Genomic DNA, 17,438 nt, shown 5'->3' with positions numbered 1-17,438 from the left:
ACAAGGGGAAACCAAGCAAAGCAAGTACCTATGGGATGCTCAGGCAAATTCTGAGAGGTCATGCTTAGACCATGCACCCCCTCAGCGTGCTAAGTCATTTTCCAGGCATTTCCTCCAACATTCACTAGCTGATCCCCAGCCACGTTTCCAGATGGACCACAACACACTCTGGCATTCTAGCATTACATGGCTGCAAGACTATCGTCAGGGACCATAGCCAAAGGTGACTACTGCTCATTGGAGTCACTTGTTTTTCTCTCACCCCTCAATGTACTTCCTACCTTTCATCAGAATGTTGTATCGGAAGCAGAAGACATCTTGCTGGTCTTTCAGTTGGCTGAGAGATTTCACCAACTTCTGCAGAAGGGATGGGACCCCAGTGAGGCTACTTCTGAGGGAGCAGGTAGGCTAAGCCCTTTCCACCCTAACTCTTCCCACATTTACCCACCTCCATCATAGCCTTTAAATCCTGGATCCGGGAATCAATCTCATGCTGCTGGTTTTCTACAGGTGCTTCAAGAGTTGGTTCTCTTTGTTCCTGAAATAAGAGCCTCTGAGTACATTTCAACTCTGACCTTTTATCCCTTAAATCCAGGCCTGAAATTGTATCACAAGATGTGGGCTTGGCACTGTAGCTCAAGCGGCTAAGGCACCAGCTACATGTACCAGAGCTGGCAGGTTCAAATCCAGCTTGGGCCTGCCAAACAACAATGACAACTACAACCAAAAAATAGCCAGGCATTGTGGGGGGCGCCTGTAGTCCCAGCTACTTGGGAGGCTGAGGCAAGAGAATCGCTTAAGCCCAGGAGTTTGAGGTTACTGTGAGCTGAAATGCCACAGCACTCTACCCAGGGCAAAAAAAAACAAAACAAGATGTGGGAGGATCCTGTGCTGAGACAAATCCTGAGTCCTTTGCATGGTTCCTCTCTACTCCAGTAGTTTCCAATGTCACTACCAAATTGTCCTCACCAATTGAGCCCTCTGAGCCTGATTCAGAATTCTTTTTTCTTCCAGAAGGAGATTAAACATCATCTCAGCCAACTGGGTAGGGCCCTGGGAAAAAGCCTACAGAAAGAGAAGAGAAAAGATTGATCTAGTCAACCACCCTCAATGTCTACCTATTGCCACCAATGTCTCCAGTACTTCCCCCTCCTTCAGGGTCCCTTGCCTTCCCCTTTTATCACCGGTCCCCAAACCCTTGTACTCTCCCAGCAGGATCATGTAGACTCTGCCCTTCTCTCAGCCAGTGCTGTGCCATATCCAGACCCTGTCCCTTTTTCCCCAAATCTGTCCACCTCTCCCTTTGGACTTCCAGGTACTATTCTATACCCCACACCTTACTTCTCTGCACTTGGCCCCCAGCCCTATCTTGTGTTCCCAATTCCTCCAGGTACCTGAATGTCTCGGTGGAATTTTCGCAAGTTGTGCTGTAGCAATAAACATGTAGGGTTCTGCCTGCAGCAGCCACAGTCACGATTCAGTTGGTCCACGAAGTGGAAGAATAGCATGTTAGTCTTGGAATCATCATTGCCCAATGCAGCTTCCTGCCTGGGGACCAGTAATAACAAAGATCAGTGTCTCTGCAGCGCTGCTGCTGTCCAGAGGCCTTCCATGCCCTTCCTGCTCTTGATGTTTCCAGCATCCTGGGGGCTCAGAAGAAAGGAACCAACTTCTTCATCCCCCCAACTTCTTTTTTTTTTTTTGTGGTTTTTGGCCAGGGCTGGGTTTGAACCCGCCACCTCTGCCATATGGGACCGGCGCCTACTCCTTGAGCCACAGGCGCTGCCCCGCCCCCCTAACTTCTATAAGGCCTCACCAGTTTTGGTCTTCAATCCAAACAGCCAAGTGCTGCCGAATATCCACTGGCAGGGGGCTATGTGAGTAGAGCTGGTGCAGCTGATCCTGAAATGGGCCGTCAAGATTCTGCAGCAGCTCCCACTGCGCCATCTGGGCTCTGAGTCAGAAGGATGCAGATTCCCGATTGGATATTTTGCAGCAATCATGAGACTGTCATGGTTGTTTATTATTACTTATTCAAAATGTTTAAATTAGACCAGGCGCTGGATCACGTCTGAAATCTTAGCACTCTGGGAGGCCCAGGTCAGAGGATCACTTGAGTTCAGGAGTTTGAGACTATCCTGAGCAAGTGCAAGACCCCATCTCTACTAAAAATAGAAAAATGTTTCTGAGCCCCACCCCTGCCGCACATGGCCTAGCCATCAGGACTCTCCAACTCCATGACCCACCATCCCAGGGACAGGCCTGGCTCTCTCGTGCACCAGTTCTGCTTCCTCCAGTGTTGCTGCAATGAAGAAAGTGGTTCAGCTGCTCAGGCTGGAAGCCTGGCTCAACCATGGTAATGTTTCCTAGGCAGCTGCAGACTTGAGACAACTCTGCCTGCAGAACGCTCAACATGATCCTCTGCTGACTGGTGTAACTTCAAGTACAAATCCCTTCAGATCCCAAAATTGCTCCTTTTCATAGTATATGAAATCTTTCAGAGGTTTCCCGACCTCTTCTCATGAACCAAGAAAGCTAAATTGGAAGCCTGTACAAAAGCTTATCCCTGTAACACGTGCTGTAACACACCAACTTCTGCTTTTGTCAGTTCTTAACATCTACCTCACTGAATTCTTATGAATTTCTTTTCTTTTTTTTTTTGTAGAGACAGAGTCTCACTTTATGGCCCTCGGTAGAGTGCCGTGGCCTCACACAGCTCACAGCAACCTCCAACTCCTGGGCTTAAGTGATTCTCTTGCCTCAGCCTCCCGAGTAGCTGGGACTACAGGTGCCCGCCACAACGCCCGGCTATTTCTTATGAATTTCTATTACACAAGAGTTATTGTTCCTATATACTGGAGGTAGCAAATAATAAAATACTTAGGTTTTTTTTTTTTTTTTTTGAGATAGAGTCTCACTTTGTCCCCCTCAGTAGAGTGCTGTAGCATCATAGCTCACAACAACCTCCAACTCTTGGGCTGAAGTGATTCTCTTGCCTCAGGTTCCCAAGTAGCTGGGACGACAGGCACCCACCACGATGCCCAGCTATTTTTTAGAGACATGGAGTGGTGGTGATGGTGGTGGTTCTCACTCTTGCTCAGGCTGGTCTCGAACCTGTGAGCCCAGGCAATCTACACACCTTGGCCTCCCAAAGTGCTAGAATTACTGACATGAGCCACCATGCCCAGCTAAAATACTTAGGATTAAAAAAAAAATAGAAAGGCTCGGCGCTTGTAGCTCAGCAGCTAGGGTACCAGCTAGGTACACTGGAGCTGGCAGGTTCGAATATAGCCCGGGCCTGCCAAACAACAATGACAACTACAACCAAAAAATAATTGGGCATTGTGGCAGGTGCCTGTAGTCCCAGCTATGTGGGAGGCTGAGGCAAGAGAATCACTTAAGCCCAAGAGTTTGAGGTTGCTGTGAGCTGTGATGCCACAGCACTCTATCCAGGGCCACAGCTTGAGACTCTGTCTCAAAAAAAAAAAAAAGAAAGAAAAGAAAAATTAGGCCAGGTGCCAGAGGCTCATGCCTGTAATCCTAACACTCTGGTAGGCTGAGGCAGGTAAATTGCTTGAGCTCAGGAGTTCAAGACTGGCCTGGGCAAAAAGCAAGACCCCATCGCTACTAAAAGTAGAAAAATTGAGGCAAGAGGATCATCTGAGCCTGAGTTGGAAGTTGCCATGAGCTATGACACCATGGAATTCTACCCAGGGTGACAGCTTAAGATTCTGTCTCAAAAAAAAAAAAAGAAAAATTAGCTGGGCATTGTGATGGGTGCCTATAGTTCTAGCTACTGGGGAGGCTAAGGCAGGAGGATCTCCTCAATCCAGGAGTTTGACGTTGCTGTGGGTGATGTCAAAGTACTCTAGCCTAAACAACAGAGCAAGACTCTGTCTCAAAAATAAAAAGTTTAAATTATACAAGTAAAAAAATACAGAAAATATTAAAATCTACTTTGACCTTACTCCCAATATTGGTCCTTTCCCCTCTTCTCCAGAAGTAGTAACCACTGGTGTCAGTCTGGGGAATATTCTTCCAAGGAGTACTACAGGTTAAGTACTCCTTATCCAAAATGCTTTCAAACAGAAGCCTTTTGCATTTCAGAATTTTTTATTTTTGGAAATACTTGTATTATATACTTGCCAGTTGAACATCCCTAATCCAAAAATTCAAAATCTAAAATGCTCCAAAATCTGCAACTTTTTTTTTTTTTTAAAGAGACAGAGTCTCACTTTATCACCCTTGGTAGAGTGCTGTGGCATCACAGCTCACAGCAATCTCAAATTCCTGGGCTAAAGCAAATTCTCCTGCCTCCGCCTCCCAAGTAGCTGGGACTACAGGTGCCCGCCACGACGCCCAGCTATTTTTTGGTTGCAGCCATCATTGTTGTTTGGCGGTCCCAGGCTGGATTCGAACCCACCAGCTCAGGTGTATGTGACTGGCACCTCAGTGCTTGAGCCACAGGCGCCGAGCCCAAAATCTGCAACTTTTGGAGCACTGACATAATACTCAAAGGAAAGGCTCATTGGAGCATTTTGGGGTTTTCAGGTGGGGATACTCAATCTGTATTTGTTTATTAGCTCCAATATGTGGGCCCTTTTGCTTTAATGGTAATTTTCCTTCTTTCTTTTTTTTGTTACTTTTTTTTTTTTGACCAGGGCCAGGTTTGAACCTGCTACCTCTGGTATATGGGCCGGTGCCCTACTCCTTGAGCCACAGGCACCATCCTTTAATGATGATTTTCAAATAAGAATCAAGAATCTTCCAGGTATCTACCATCTGGCTTCAACAAACAATAATATTTCCACTGTTCTATTTCATCTACATTCCTCAATTAATTCATTTTAAATTTATTTGTGTTTGTATTTGTTTACTCTGAGGTATAGATAAGTGTCAGTCTGAAGTATTTATTTATTGATTTAATTTTTTGTTTTTTTAGAGACAGAATTTCACTTTGTCGCCCACGGTAGAGTGCCATGGTGTCACAGCTCACAGCAACCTTCAGCTCTTGGGCTTAGGCGATTCTCTTGCCTCAGCCTCCCTAGTAGCTGGGACTATAGACGCCTGCCGCAATGCCCGGCTATTTTTTGTTGCAGTTTGGCCGGGGCCGGGTTTGAATCCGCCACCCTCGGTATATGGGGCCGGCATCCTACTCACTGAACCACAGGCGCCCTATTGATTTAATTTTTTAAAGAGACAGGGTCTTGGTCTGTTATCCAGGTTGACATGCAATAGCGTCATCATAGCTCACTGGACTCAACAGATCCTACCACCTTAGCCTCCCAAGTAGCTGGAACTACAGCTACATGCCACCACTCCTGGCTAATTCTTAAAAATTTTCTTGTACAAGAAGGGAACAATTTTACACTGCTGGTGGGACTGCAAACTAGTACAACCTTTCTGGAAGGAAGTATGGAGAAACCTCAAAGCACTCAAGCTAGACCTCCCATTTGATCCTGCAATCCCATTACTGGGCATCTACCCAGAAGGAAAAAAAATCCTTTTATCATAAGGACACTTGTACTAGACTGTTTATTGCAGCTCAATTTACAATCGCCAAAATGTGGAAACAGCCTAAATGCCCACCAACCCAGGAATGGATTAACAAGCTGTGGTATATGTATACCATGGAATACTATTCAGCCGTTAAAAAAAATGGAGACTTTACATCCTTCGTATTAACCTGGATGGACGTGGAAGACATTATTCTTAGTAAAGCATCACAAGAATGGAGAAGCATGAATCCTATGTACTCAATTTTGATTTGAGGACAATTAATGACAATTATGGTTATGGGGGGAAACAGAAAGAGGGAAGAAGGGGGGGTGGGGGTGGGGGTGTCACACTTTAAGGGGGCAAGACATGATTGCAAGAGGGACTTTACCTAACAATTGCAATCAGTGTAACCTGGCTTATTGTACCCTCAATGAATCCCCAACAATAAAAAAAAAAAAACAAAAGAAATTGGGCTAAAAAAAAAAAAATTTTTCTTGTACAGACAGAGTCTCACTATATTGGTCGCAAACTCCTGGCCTTAAGTGATTCTCCTGCCCTCAGCCTCCCTAAGTGCTGGGATTACAAGTGTGAACCACAGTGCCTGACAGTCTTTTATTACGGCATAATTCTTGCTATCTCTGAATTTTTTTTTTTTTTTTTTGTAGAGACAGAGTCTCACTTTGTCACCCTCAATAGAGTGCTCTGGTGTCACAGCTCACAGCAACCTCCTGCTCTTGGGCTTAGGCGATTCCCTTGCCTCAGCCTCCCGAGTAGCTGGGACTACAGGCGCCTGCCACAACGCCCGGCTATTTTGTTGTTGTTGTTGCAGTTTGGCCAGGGCCGGGTTGGATCCCGCCACCCTCGGTATATGGGGCCGGTGTCCTACTCACTGAGCCACAGGCGCCGCCCATCTCTGAAGTTTTTTAATGGCAAAATCTTCTCTGAGATAAGTTAAGTACACTCTTTAAACTGCCCTCTATGTTGAAAGGAGGAGCTCCATTCTAGATGTCTAAACACTGTGCAAGGTGTCACTTAATCCCTAAGATTGTGATACGTTTATGAGCTGTCAATCTCTGATTCTCCATGTGGATTAATTTTGTGAGACTCCAGATTTTCACTTAAAATTAGGTTTATCCCTGTCACCAAGCAGGCTGTGCATGCAAAGTTCTCTCCGCCTTTTCTTGATTACTGCCATCTAATGTCTGTTTAGAAAATGGAAACTTAACTCTGTTGCAGTCTCAACCTAACAGAAGGAAACACGGCACATTTGTGGTCTAAATAGATCACATGACTTTATTACAAAACAAAGAAAAATGTCTGGGGTGAGAGAAATTCTTTCCCACCGTCATGAATACAGCTGCCCTTCTAGAAACAAGGGAGGGGGAGAGATTGGGCTGGGGCTCCTATTTTTCATTTTAACCCTTTTAGTAGTGCTGGACTTTTTAAACGATGCTCCTGTATTGGCTTTTAAGAAACAAAAAATTTGAATGATGAGGTCCCATTTCTTGAGAACTACCCAGGCAGAGGTCCTTAAACTTTTTAAACGGGGCCAGTTTACCGTCCCTCAGACCCTTGGAGGGCCGGACTATAGTTAAAAAAAAAAAAAAACTATTAACAAATTCCTATGCACACTGCACATATCTTATTTTGAAGTAAAAAAACAAAACGGGAACAAATACAACCACACTGCCTCATGTGGCCCACGGGCCGCAGTTTGAGGACCCCTGCATGAGTAAGCCCTGAGATTGAAATACTTAAAAAATCAAATAGGTCTCTTCAAATGGATTGCAAACACTGAGGTTAAGGACTGTAACACAAATTTTTCCTCCCTCACACTCTTCTAGGCACATATTTCACACTCGATAACCTTTTCTGAAATGAACTGGATTTTGTGTGTGACCTTAGGCAAATTGTTTATTTTTTCAGCGTCTGGTAGTTTTTTACATAATAAAAATGATAAATCTTACCTATCTTTGGATATTATTTTTTGGTGCAGATCAAAAATATTGCAGAGCAGAGAGGCAAAAGCGTTGGCTAAAACACCGAACCAAGACAACGATGACAGGTTCCGGGTCTTGGAACCCACAGAGGACTTTTGGGAGGAAGACGCTAGGCTTGGGGAGCTAGGATTGGTAGGATGGGAAGATCAAGGACCCAGCAGGCGACAGTTCCTATTTCCACCTGGGGACAGAAGCCGAGCGTTCCGGCGCGTACCCTCAGGACAAGCCGCCCTTCCCGGGGACAGAACCGACTGTCACTCTCACCTGCGCCGTACCCCGGCACACCCTCTCAGGGTCCATACCTGGTTAGGGTCTCAGTCTCCGCGCCCTCCAGCGGCTTTGGTCCAGATTTCCCAGCTCCGGAGGAACAGACCCTTCCGCCCCTCCCACGACTTCGACCTGTCCCTCGGACCCGCCCCTTAGTAGCGGGTTTGAGTCCGCGGCGGAAGCCGAGAGCTCGCGGTTCCTACCCAATACCCTGTCACTGGCTGCCGCTCAGCCCAGTCCTTCCCCAGACTGTGAGCTCATTACCGTCTTCTCAACTCCGCCCTTGCCGAAGGGCTGTACCAGATGGACACACCCCAAACCCAGGGATTGGTGGAGAAGCTCAAATTAACCCCGCCCCATGTCATCGATGGGCAGGGAGTCCAATTAGGGGTGACCGGTGACTGAACAGCTGATTTTCGAGAACTTGAGCTGGGCCGCAGAACCGAAACCAGCTTGAGAGCCCTGGACTTGCTGAGAGATCCGTAAGAAGGGGTGGGACCAGAATTTCAACACTCTGAGATAGGAAGGGGAGGGCTGACGTTAATAAAAACAATAAGTATTTTTTGACAGTACTGGGATAGGCACTTTACTGTCGTTGTGTCTTTCCTAATTTCCAGAACAACCCATTCAAGGGACAGTCATTATCTTAACTTTAGAAGCTATTTAAAAACTTGTTTTTTTCCAGAAAGAAGACAGTGATTACCCAGGCACAGACAAGCAGAGCCTGGATTCAAGATCAAATCCTTTGACTTCAAATGCCAAATCTTTACATTTCTACTTTTTTTTTTTTTTTTTGAGGCAGAATCTCACTTTGTTGCCCTGGGTAGAGTGCTGTAGTGTCATAGCTCACAGCAACCTCAAACTCTTGGGCTCAAGAGATCCCCTTGCCTCAGCTTCCCCAGTAGCTGGGACTACGGGCCCCCACTGCAACACCGACTAGTTTTTTTCTATTTTTTTGTAGAGACGGGGTCCTTCTCTTGCTCAGGCTGATCTCGAACTTCTGACCCTAGGCAATCCACCCGCCTTGGCCTCCCAGGATTACATATGCCAGCCACTGTGTCTAGCCTACCTTTCTACATTTTGCAGCCAAGCTTTCCTCCTCTTGGTGCCCATAGCACAGTGGTTACAGTGCTGGCCGCATACACCAAGGCTGGCCGGTTCGAACCCAGTCTGGGTCAGCTAAACAACAATGACAACTGCTTGCAACAAAAAATAGCCGGGCATTGTGGTGGGTACCTGTAGTCCTGGCTACTTGGGAGGCTGAGGCAAGAGAATCGCTTGAGCCCTAGAGTTCGAGGTTGCTGTGAGCTGTGACGCCATGGCACTCTACTCGGGGCAACATAGTGAGAGTCTGTCTCAAAAAACAAACAAACAGAGATTTAGATTTTGAATACACACACATACGGTTTTTGTATTATTATCAATTTCTTCACTCTGTGGTTACCCCTATAATCCAAGACCGCCAGCCCCAGGATCTAAGTCATATGAAGTAGCTCTTGAATGAGGCCCATCCCCAGTAGGGAGTGGACTTTACTTCTTCTGACACCACAGGAGTCATGGTAGTAGTTGTTTCTTCCAAATCACTCATATCTGAGGTGCCCACCAAGCCCTCCATGCTGGTCTCTTGCTGAGGGATGTTTGCCTCTTTTTTCTGATAGAACTGGATGAATTGCAGAACTCCAGCCTTTAATGCAGGTTTAAGTGCAGCATGTATCACTAGACTTGCTGGCCCCCTTGGCAGCCCACCCATGGCCATCAGAAGGTCATATCCCAGATCTATGGCCCCTTCTTGGCCTCGTTCCTTGGCCTTGTCTGAGCAGTTCTGAGCAGCATAATACAACGCTGTGCCCAGGTTGTAGTAAGTTATCACTCCTGGCAATAGCCTGAGGATATTGTGCACGCTTTGTTCCTGCTCATTTTCACAGTTCTCGGTGGGGAGGGAACGGTGGGCTCTCTTTGAGCCTGGATGCTCCCTGGCTAACAGCTGCAGAGCCAAGGCCAGGGCTTCCACTGACACTCCCCTCTGGGTGCTTCTGCCTTTCTGGAGCCCTTGAAGATGGTGGATGAGGACCTGTGTAGCATTCACACCACCCCAGCGGTACAGCTGAAGCTCCAGGGTCTGGACATCAGCCTGGCAGCCAGCTTCCTCAAGGGCATTCCTTAGAGCCAGGCCTACCAGGTACTTGGGTAGAGGGGCCATGTAGGTGAAGGCGGGCAAGGACTTTGGGAACAAGGTCTGGCAGAGCAAGGGGTCTGAGGAGGGTGGCTGGGATCCCAGGGACAGCAGAAGGTGCCTGGAGACATTTGCCTGCTTTCTATATGAAATGGCATCCACAGGGTGTAGCAGGAGGCAGCAGAGAAGCAGCTCAACTGGTAACATGATAATGCTGAGGTCACACATGTCTGGAGCAGAGTACCCTGGAAAGTGGAGAAACCCAAAACATACAAACAATTTCTTTAAGAGTTGTGATCTAAAAGGAGCCCAAAACTCCTTTCAGGGAACACCTCATACGTCTCCTACTTCCAAGTTTCTGTTTTGTTTAGTTAAAGGCCTAGGAAATAGGAAATGCAACCCATTTGCTCTCCCATTTACAGGTCACCTGGAACTTCCCCCATTTTATTTCTACCAACATGCAGGACCCCAAATTACCACAGAGTCCAGTCACTGAGAAGTGAGATTGCCTTGGTAGATTTGGTTACTCCCAATCCGGTTCTGCCTGGTTCTCTGTCCAATGAAGAAAGCAGGTATTTGCTTTCTCCTATGATCAGTAAGGGATGTAATCTCTGCAAATATTTATCTATTTCATACTGGCTGCTCAAACTTTGACCCCTTGTCACACATTCAACCTCAATACCTGAGATCTTGTTCTTTGGCATTTCCTATACATCCCTGCCACGTTCCCACTCTGAGCTCTGTCACCCAGGCTAGAATGCAGTGGTGCAATCGTAGTTCATTGTACTCTCAAACTCCTGGCCTCAAATGATCCTCCTCCCTCAGTCTCCCAAAGTGCTAGAAATACAGGTGTGAGCCACCATACCTCACCCTTAGTACATATGAAATGCACAATATTGGCTCTGTGCCCATAGCACAGTGGTTATGGCACGGGCCACATACACTGAGGATGGCAGGTTCAAACCCGCCCCAGGTCAGCTGAGGCAAGAGGATCGCTTGAGCCCAAGAGTTTGAGATTGCTGTGAGCTGTAACACCTCATGAGTAGCTGGGACTACAGGCGCCCACCATGACACCTGGCTAATTTTTCTATTTTTAGTAGAGATAGAGGTCTCACTCTTGCTCAGGTCTCACTCTGGTCTTGAACTCATGGGCTCAAGCAATCCATTCACCTTAGCCTGCCAGAGTGCTAGGATTACTCTGGAGCAGCCATTTGGGCCTGTTTTTCTAAGTTTTTATTTATTTATTTGAGGCAGAGCCTCAAGCCATCGCCCTGGGTAGAGTGCTATAGCATCACAGCTCACAGCAACTTCCAAACTCCTGGGCTCAAGTGATTATCCTGCCTCTGCCTCCCAAGTAGCTGGGACCATAGATGCCCGCCACAACACAGGGCTATTTTTTGGTCATAGCTGTTATTGTTGTTTGGCAGGCCTGGGCTGGATTCAAACCTGCCAGCTCAGGTGTATGGGGCTGGTGCCTTACCAGCTTGAGCCACAGGCGCCAAGGCAGTTTTTATGTTTTTTATAATCCTCTTCCTTAACTAACTACTTGACATTTTGTGTTGTTTTCCTTCTAGTACAAGACAAAGAAGTTGAGATCTGAAGGCCCAAGGGCAGACTTCCGGACACCAGGATTCACCACTCCCCTCACCCTGCTCCAAGACACATGAACCCTCCTAGAAAAGCCCGTGGACCCTCCTTAAAAAGCCCCGTATCTCCTTTAGTTAGAAAGCCAGATTTTGGCAGCTTCTCTTGGTCTCTGAACAAAATGCCGTCCTATTAAAAATTCCTTCCTTGGCATCCTCATTGGAACTTTGTGTAACAATCAACTGGACCTGCACTGAAACCCACTTGTGGTTTTGACAATTACTGGGGGCTCCTCTGGGCTGGCATTGCTCATGGTTCGGTGGCTGCAAAGTGTGGACAGACCAAAAGCTTCCATTAGCAGCTACCAAGCCATATTTGCCAGAAGGCGGCCTTAGACGCTCCCAGCAGCTCTATCATTATTGGCTTCCATTGCATTGGTAATCGCTTACTGATTGCCTCCAAATTGGCTCTGAAGAAAGGAACTCTGGATTTGGGTTTTGACATTTGAATCCTGATGGATGAGTGCTATTTGATTTTTTTTTTTTTTTTGAGACAGAGTCTCACTTTGTCATCCTCGATTGAGTGCTATAGCATCATAGCTCACAGCAACCTCAAACTCTGGGCCCAAGTGATCCTCTTGCCTCAACCTCCCAAGTCGCTGAGACTACAGATGCCCACCACAACACCTGGCTATTTTTAGCAACGGAATCTCGCTCTTGCTCAGGCTGGTCTTGAGCCCATGAGCTCAAGAAATCCACCCATCCTGGCTTCCCAGATACAGGTATGAGACACCATGCCAGCCCAAGGTGAGTGCTATTTGAAAATACTGCAGTCTGGGTAATATTCCCATTTGTTTTGGATTGGACAACCCCCCAGCTATTTGTAAGAGTGGGAACTAACCTAACTGGTTTGATTTGGCACTCCCAAATAAGTTCGATGTATTAGTTGAACTACAGCTCATTTGTTTGGGACATGTTGAATTTCTCCTTATATTCAGTGTCCACCTGTACTGGTGTGTGGTATGTACATGTAAAGTCTGTTAAGCTCTCTGTCTCTATTATCTTTTCTGCTTCTTTCTTGGAATTTAGTGTTGATGGTATTACAAGCATAGTCCAAGGTCTGGGAGATTGAAAGATACTTCCATTGGTGGTTCTTCTTGCCACAGGTTCTAAGGTCTGAGAGGTTAAAAGACACATTGGTTCTAAAGTCTGGGAGATTAGAAGACATCTCTGTCCTCATGTCTAGAGGACTGAAAGACATCTCTGTCCATGGTGGAATCAAGCATACATCTGATTGAGGAGTCACATTATTTTATTATGAAACAGAGGAAAAAATGTTTTTAAGAAATCTCTTCACCAGTGTGGATAATCACAGGCTTACATAATCATAGTTGAATATTCTATATTTACATTTGAAGAGTAGTTACAAAGGACTTGGTAATAATTTTTATTTTTATTTTTTTTTGAGATAGAGTCTCACTCCATTGCCCTGGTAGAGTGCTATGGTGTCATAGCTCACAGCAACCTCAAATTCTTAGGCTCAAGTGATTCTCTTGCCTCAACCTCCTGAGTACCTGGGACCTATAGGAGCCCACCACAACACCTGGCTATTTTTAATAGAGATACTGCCTTGCTCTTGCTCAGGCTGGTCTCGAACTCCTGAGCTTAGGCAATCTACCTGCCTCAGCCTCCCAGAGTTCTAGGATTACAGACATGAGCCACAGTGCCTAGCTGGTGATAATTTTTAATTATTCAATTTTAAGTACTGACTGTCTTAGACATATTACATCAGATGTTTCACTGGATTTTGAACACCACACGTACAGCTTGTCAAGAATTAGTACATACTCCTTTTGTGCAATAGGGATGAAATGACTATTTTTACTTTTCTTCTTTTTTTTTCACTTCCAGTTTCATGCTGGAGAGAGTGACTTTATTTTTAAATGCTCATCCACCTGACTAACCCTGAGACTATGAATGCCTCCAAAATGTCTCCTTTGGTTTTTTTTTTTTTTCTTTGAGACAGAGTCTCACTATGTCTCCCTGGGTAGAGTGCCTTGGTGTCACAGTTCATAGCAACCTCAAACTCCTGGCCTTAAGTGATTCTCTTGCCTCAGCCTCCCAGGTAGCTGGGAATATAGGCGCCCGCCACAATGCCCGGCTATTTTTTGTTGCAGTTGTCGTTGTTTAGCTTGTCCGGGCCGGGTTCAAACCCGTCCACCTCCGTGTATGTGCCTGGCACCATAACCACTATACTACAGGCACCGAGCCCAAAATGTCTCCTTGATGTATTACCCTTTACATAGAGAAATTTATTCACTATAATTTATACCTTTACTTCAAAACAACCCTTGATGCTGTTGCATAGTGACACCAGCGACATACTCTCAGCAACCTACACATTCCTTCCTGATTTCTCCAGCTATTAAACTCTGGGTCTGGGGCTTTGGGGTACTGAGTTCTTCTACCTCTCTTGCAGCCACCCAAGACCATACTTCTATCCTATACTGACAACTAGATTTGTCTGCCTCATTTCTTTGGTTTCTCAGCTCCTTCAGCATTTGGAGGTCACCCTGCAGATGTGTTCTTTCCAGGAGCAGTGTCTGACCCCTTTGTATAAGCACACGAGTTCCAGGAAGCCTACTCAGGCCATGGTCCTTAAATAAAGCCCACAATGAAGAGGGAGCTGAGTTTACTTCTTCTGAAGTCTTGCCCTCCAAGGCCATGGCTATCGTTTGTCACCCTTGGTGATTCACTTCTGTGTTACCCTCCAAGCCTCATCCCTGATGTTTGGCAGAGGGGTGTTTTGCCTCTTTCTCAGAATGACACTAGCTCAGCCTTTGCTGCAGGGCTACGCCCAGAGCCCACCAGGAACCCACGCCCCTCTGACAGCCTCAGCATGATCATCAGAAGGTCATAGCCGGCTTGGCACCCATAGCTCAGTGGTCAGGGCGCCGGCCACATGCACCAGGGCTGGTAGGTTCGAACCTGGCCTGGGCCTACTAAACAGCAATGACAAAAACAAAAAAATCGCTGGGTGTTGTGGCAGGTGCCTGTAGTCCCAGCTACTTGGGAGGCTGAGGCAGAATTGCTTGAGCCCTAGCTCAGTGCCCGTGGGTCAAGTGGCTAAAGTGCCAGCCACATACACCAGAGTTGACGGGTTTGAATCCAGCCCGGGCCTGTCAAACAATGACAACTACAACCAAAAAATAGCTAGTCATTGTGGCGGGCGCCTATAGTCCCAGCTACTTGGGAGGCTGAGGCAAGAGAATTTCTTAAGTCTTGGAGTTTGAGTTTGCTGTGAGCTATGATGCCACAGCATTCTATCCAGGGACAGCTTGAGGCTCTGTTTCAAAAAAAAAAAAGAAAGAAAGAAAGAAAAAAGACTTGCTTGAGCCCAAGAGTTGAAGGTTACTGTGAGCTGTGATGCCACAGTGCTCTACAGAGGGTGACATAGTAAGACTGTTTCAAAAAAAAAAAAAAACATTTAAAAAGCCTGCATGTTCTCACATCTTCCGGCCTAGAGATGTAGCTGTAGGGTCTGGGGATCAGGCTGGTGGCCAACCTGGTCCATGGCAATCATCAGTATGAGGTATATCAGGATCTTCAGTAGTGGGATCAAGTGGGTGAGACCAAGGAAGGCCTTTGGGAGCAGGGTCTGGCATACCCAAGATACTACAGAGGGTGGCTGAATCCCCAGAGATTAGGGGAAAGGCACCAAGGATCTTTATCTGGGTTCTGCAGGGCACAGCAGGAACAGTAAAGAAGCAGATCATCTTGGGTCTTAGGTGATACCTAGGTGGATGACTGTACCAGAAGGAAAGCCAATACTCAAACTGTGTCTCTTAGGTTATGGTCTGCATGCAGCCCAGGGACCTGTTAGAGGATATCTCACCCATCAACCTTCAGTTTCTATTCACCTTGCATCCAACAAATGCAATGGGCTCCCCATTCCAGACCAGCACAGACTTCCTCTGCTCCTCTTCCACACAATTATGGAACCTCAAATTACTGCACCATCCAGTCGGAAGTGCCAGTGCTCTGGCCAGTTCTGTGTCCCAGGAGAAGGGGATTACTGCTTCCTCTGATAATCAGTAAGGGATATGACCTTTACAAATATTTGCCCTTTTGCTCAAACCTTGAACCACCAAAACTCATTGCCAGTTCCTACCTGTTCCTGTCATATTCCTCTCCAGCTCACAAAAAAAGGCTTAGAATCAAGAGAGATCGGAAAACTGTGACTGATACAGAAACTGTTTTTCTTTATTTTTTTTTTCAGTTAAAAATTAACAAGGGGTGTCACCTGTGGCTCAGTGAGTAGGGTGCCGGCCCCATATACTGAGGGTGGCAGGTTCGAACCTGGCCCCGGCCAGCTAAACTGCAGCAAAAAATAGCCAGGCATTGTGGCAGGCACCTGTAGTCCCAGCTACTTGGGAAGCTGAGGCGAGAGAATTACTTAAGCCCAAGAGTTAGAGGTTGCTGTGAGCTGTGATGCTGAGGGTGACATAGTAAAATTCTGTCTCAAAAAAAAAAAAAATTAACATAAGCAAGCTACAGCATTCAGTTAGGGAATTAGGAAGTATAAGGGAGATGAATGGGGAAGATCGCCTTTCATGCCTACTATATAATAAATCCACAGTATTTGACAACTGAATGAAAGAGAAATTGGGAGAAGAAATAGGGGCTAGGACACACTGAGAGAGGCAAGGCTGATCCTGGTCACATCTGTCTTTTAGCACTGGGATCTAATGAAGAACACACATCTCTCCCGTGCTATTCCCAACGAACATTTCTAAATATCCACTATGCCCAATTCCTGTTCACAGGCCTATCAGAGACTTTTGAGAAAGTGAATGGATCTAAGGGTCCTTCCCTGTCTGAAGTAAGCTTGGAAATAATGCTGTATCAAATCCAGTATAACATGCTTCAGAATGGCTGCAACACATGTGACAAAGTGTCCCTGATATTTTATAGGCATTGTATAGTTCTTTTTATTTTAAGTTTTTTTTTTTTTGTAGAGACAGAGTCTCACTTTATGGCCCTCGGTAGAGTGCCGTGGCCTCACACAGCTCACAGCAACCTCCAACTCCTGGGCTTAAGCGATTCTCTTGCCTCAGCCTCCCGAGTAGCTGGGACTACAGGCGCCTGCCACAACGCCCGGCTATTTTTGGTTGCAGTTTGGCCGGGGCCGGGTTTGAACCCACCGCCCTCGGTATATGGGGTCGGCGCCCTACCGACTGAGCCACAGGCGCCGCCCGGCATTGTATAGTTCTAAGTTCAGGACTTAGCCCTAGTGGTTTGCCTACTTCTTCCAAACGCTCCAAGACTCATCTGTGCACTTCTGGGTGACAGTGATGGCAGAAGTCTTGAACTCTGTTACCAGCTCAGTGCAAGGGAGCTTCTCAGCAAATTCAATCAACCCACCCGTGCCCAGAGGTGCATGCCTCAAGAAGGGTAATTGCACACTGGGCCTGCCAAGGCTCCCTTAGGGATTCCCTCAGATCCCACTGAACAGTGTTGGGATGGCCAACCCCTTCCTTCTCATTGAGCTTTTTTGGACTCTCATGGATGAGAGTTTCCATGGTATCCTTTCCTCCCATCTTAATGATCTGAAGCCTCAGTTGGGGACCTAATGTGCTCCAGGACCACTCTCAGAGTTAAGCCGGACAGGTATTCAGGTAGAGGGCCTAAGGAGGGGGTGGCATGCAAGAGATTCTGGCAGGTCCTAAGATCTGCATGTTTGATGGACGCCCAGTCTCTGTGAAAGATGGCTGAAGTTCAGGGTCCTGTGCTGGGTATTTCATGGAAAGGCAGCCACCAGGGACAGCAGGACACAGCAAAGGAGCAGTAGAGTCTGCATCATGGTGGGACAGCAGAACGGCCCTGCCGGAAGGAAGCAGTGCTCAGGGTGGAGAG

General features: G+C 46.7%; 2 protein-coding genes across 5 annotated transcripts in view; both read right to left on the bottom strand.

Annotated features, from left to right (window-relative positions):
* The window catches only part of STAT2 (signal transducer and activator of transcription 2), a 29,329-nt gene extending 21,397 nt beyond the window's left edge, over positions 1-7,932 (bottom strand). For 2 of the 3 annotated variants that reach the window (XM_053555958.1, XM_053555961.1), the window contains exons 1-6: positions 7,802-7,932; positions 1,817-1,954; positions 1,395-1,548; positions 970-1,065; positions 449-538; positions 282-357 (exon numbers count right to left, since the gene is read on the bottom strand). In XM_053555958.1, coding sequence (XP_053411933.1) covers positions 282-357; positions 449-538; positions 970-1,065; positions 1,395-1,548; positions 1,817-1,947 — 547 coding nt within the window. In that variant the 5' untranslated portion in view covers positions 1,948-1,954; positions 7,802-7,932. Of the gene's footprint in view, positions 1-281; positions 358-448; positions 539-969; positions 1,066-1,394; positions 1,549-1,816; positions 1,955-7,466; positions 7,596-7,801 lie in introns of those variants that run through there. The other variant, XM_053555960.1, reaches the window with a different exon arrangement.
* Positions 7,933-9,246: 1,314 nt separating this feature from the next.
* Positions 9,247-15,621, bottom strand: APOF (apolipoprotein F). Of its 2 annotated transcripts, none has more exons than XM_053555990.1 (2): positions 15,443-15,621; positions 9,247-10,184 (listed from the first exon to the last, which is right to left on the bottom strand). In XM_053555990.1, exons 1-2 carry the CDS (start codon positions 15,447-15,449, stop codon positions 9,247-9,249), a joined length of 945 nt encoding a protein of 314 aa, XP_053411965.1. In that variant the 5' UTR covers positions 15,450-15,621. The 2 variants fall into 2 exon arrangements, with proteins under 2 accessions (XP_053411965.1, XP_053411966.1); XM_053555991.1 differs by lacking the exon at positions 15,443-15,621 and adding an exon at positions 10,417-10,519.
* Between the last annotated feature and the right edge of the window lie 1,817 nt (positions 15,622-17,438).

Source organism: Nycticebus coucang, chromosome 12, assembly GCF_027406575.1.
Source record: "Nycticebus coucang isolate mNycCou1 chromosome 12, mNycCou1.pri, whole genome shotgun sequence".
In the NCBI taxonomy this organism is placed as follows: Eukaryota; Metazoa; Chordata; class Mammalia; order Primates; family Lorisidae; genus Nycticebus; species Nycticebus coucang.
This window is presented reverse-complemented; position numbering and strand designations above follow the sequence as displayed.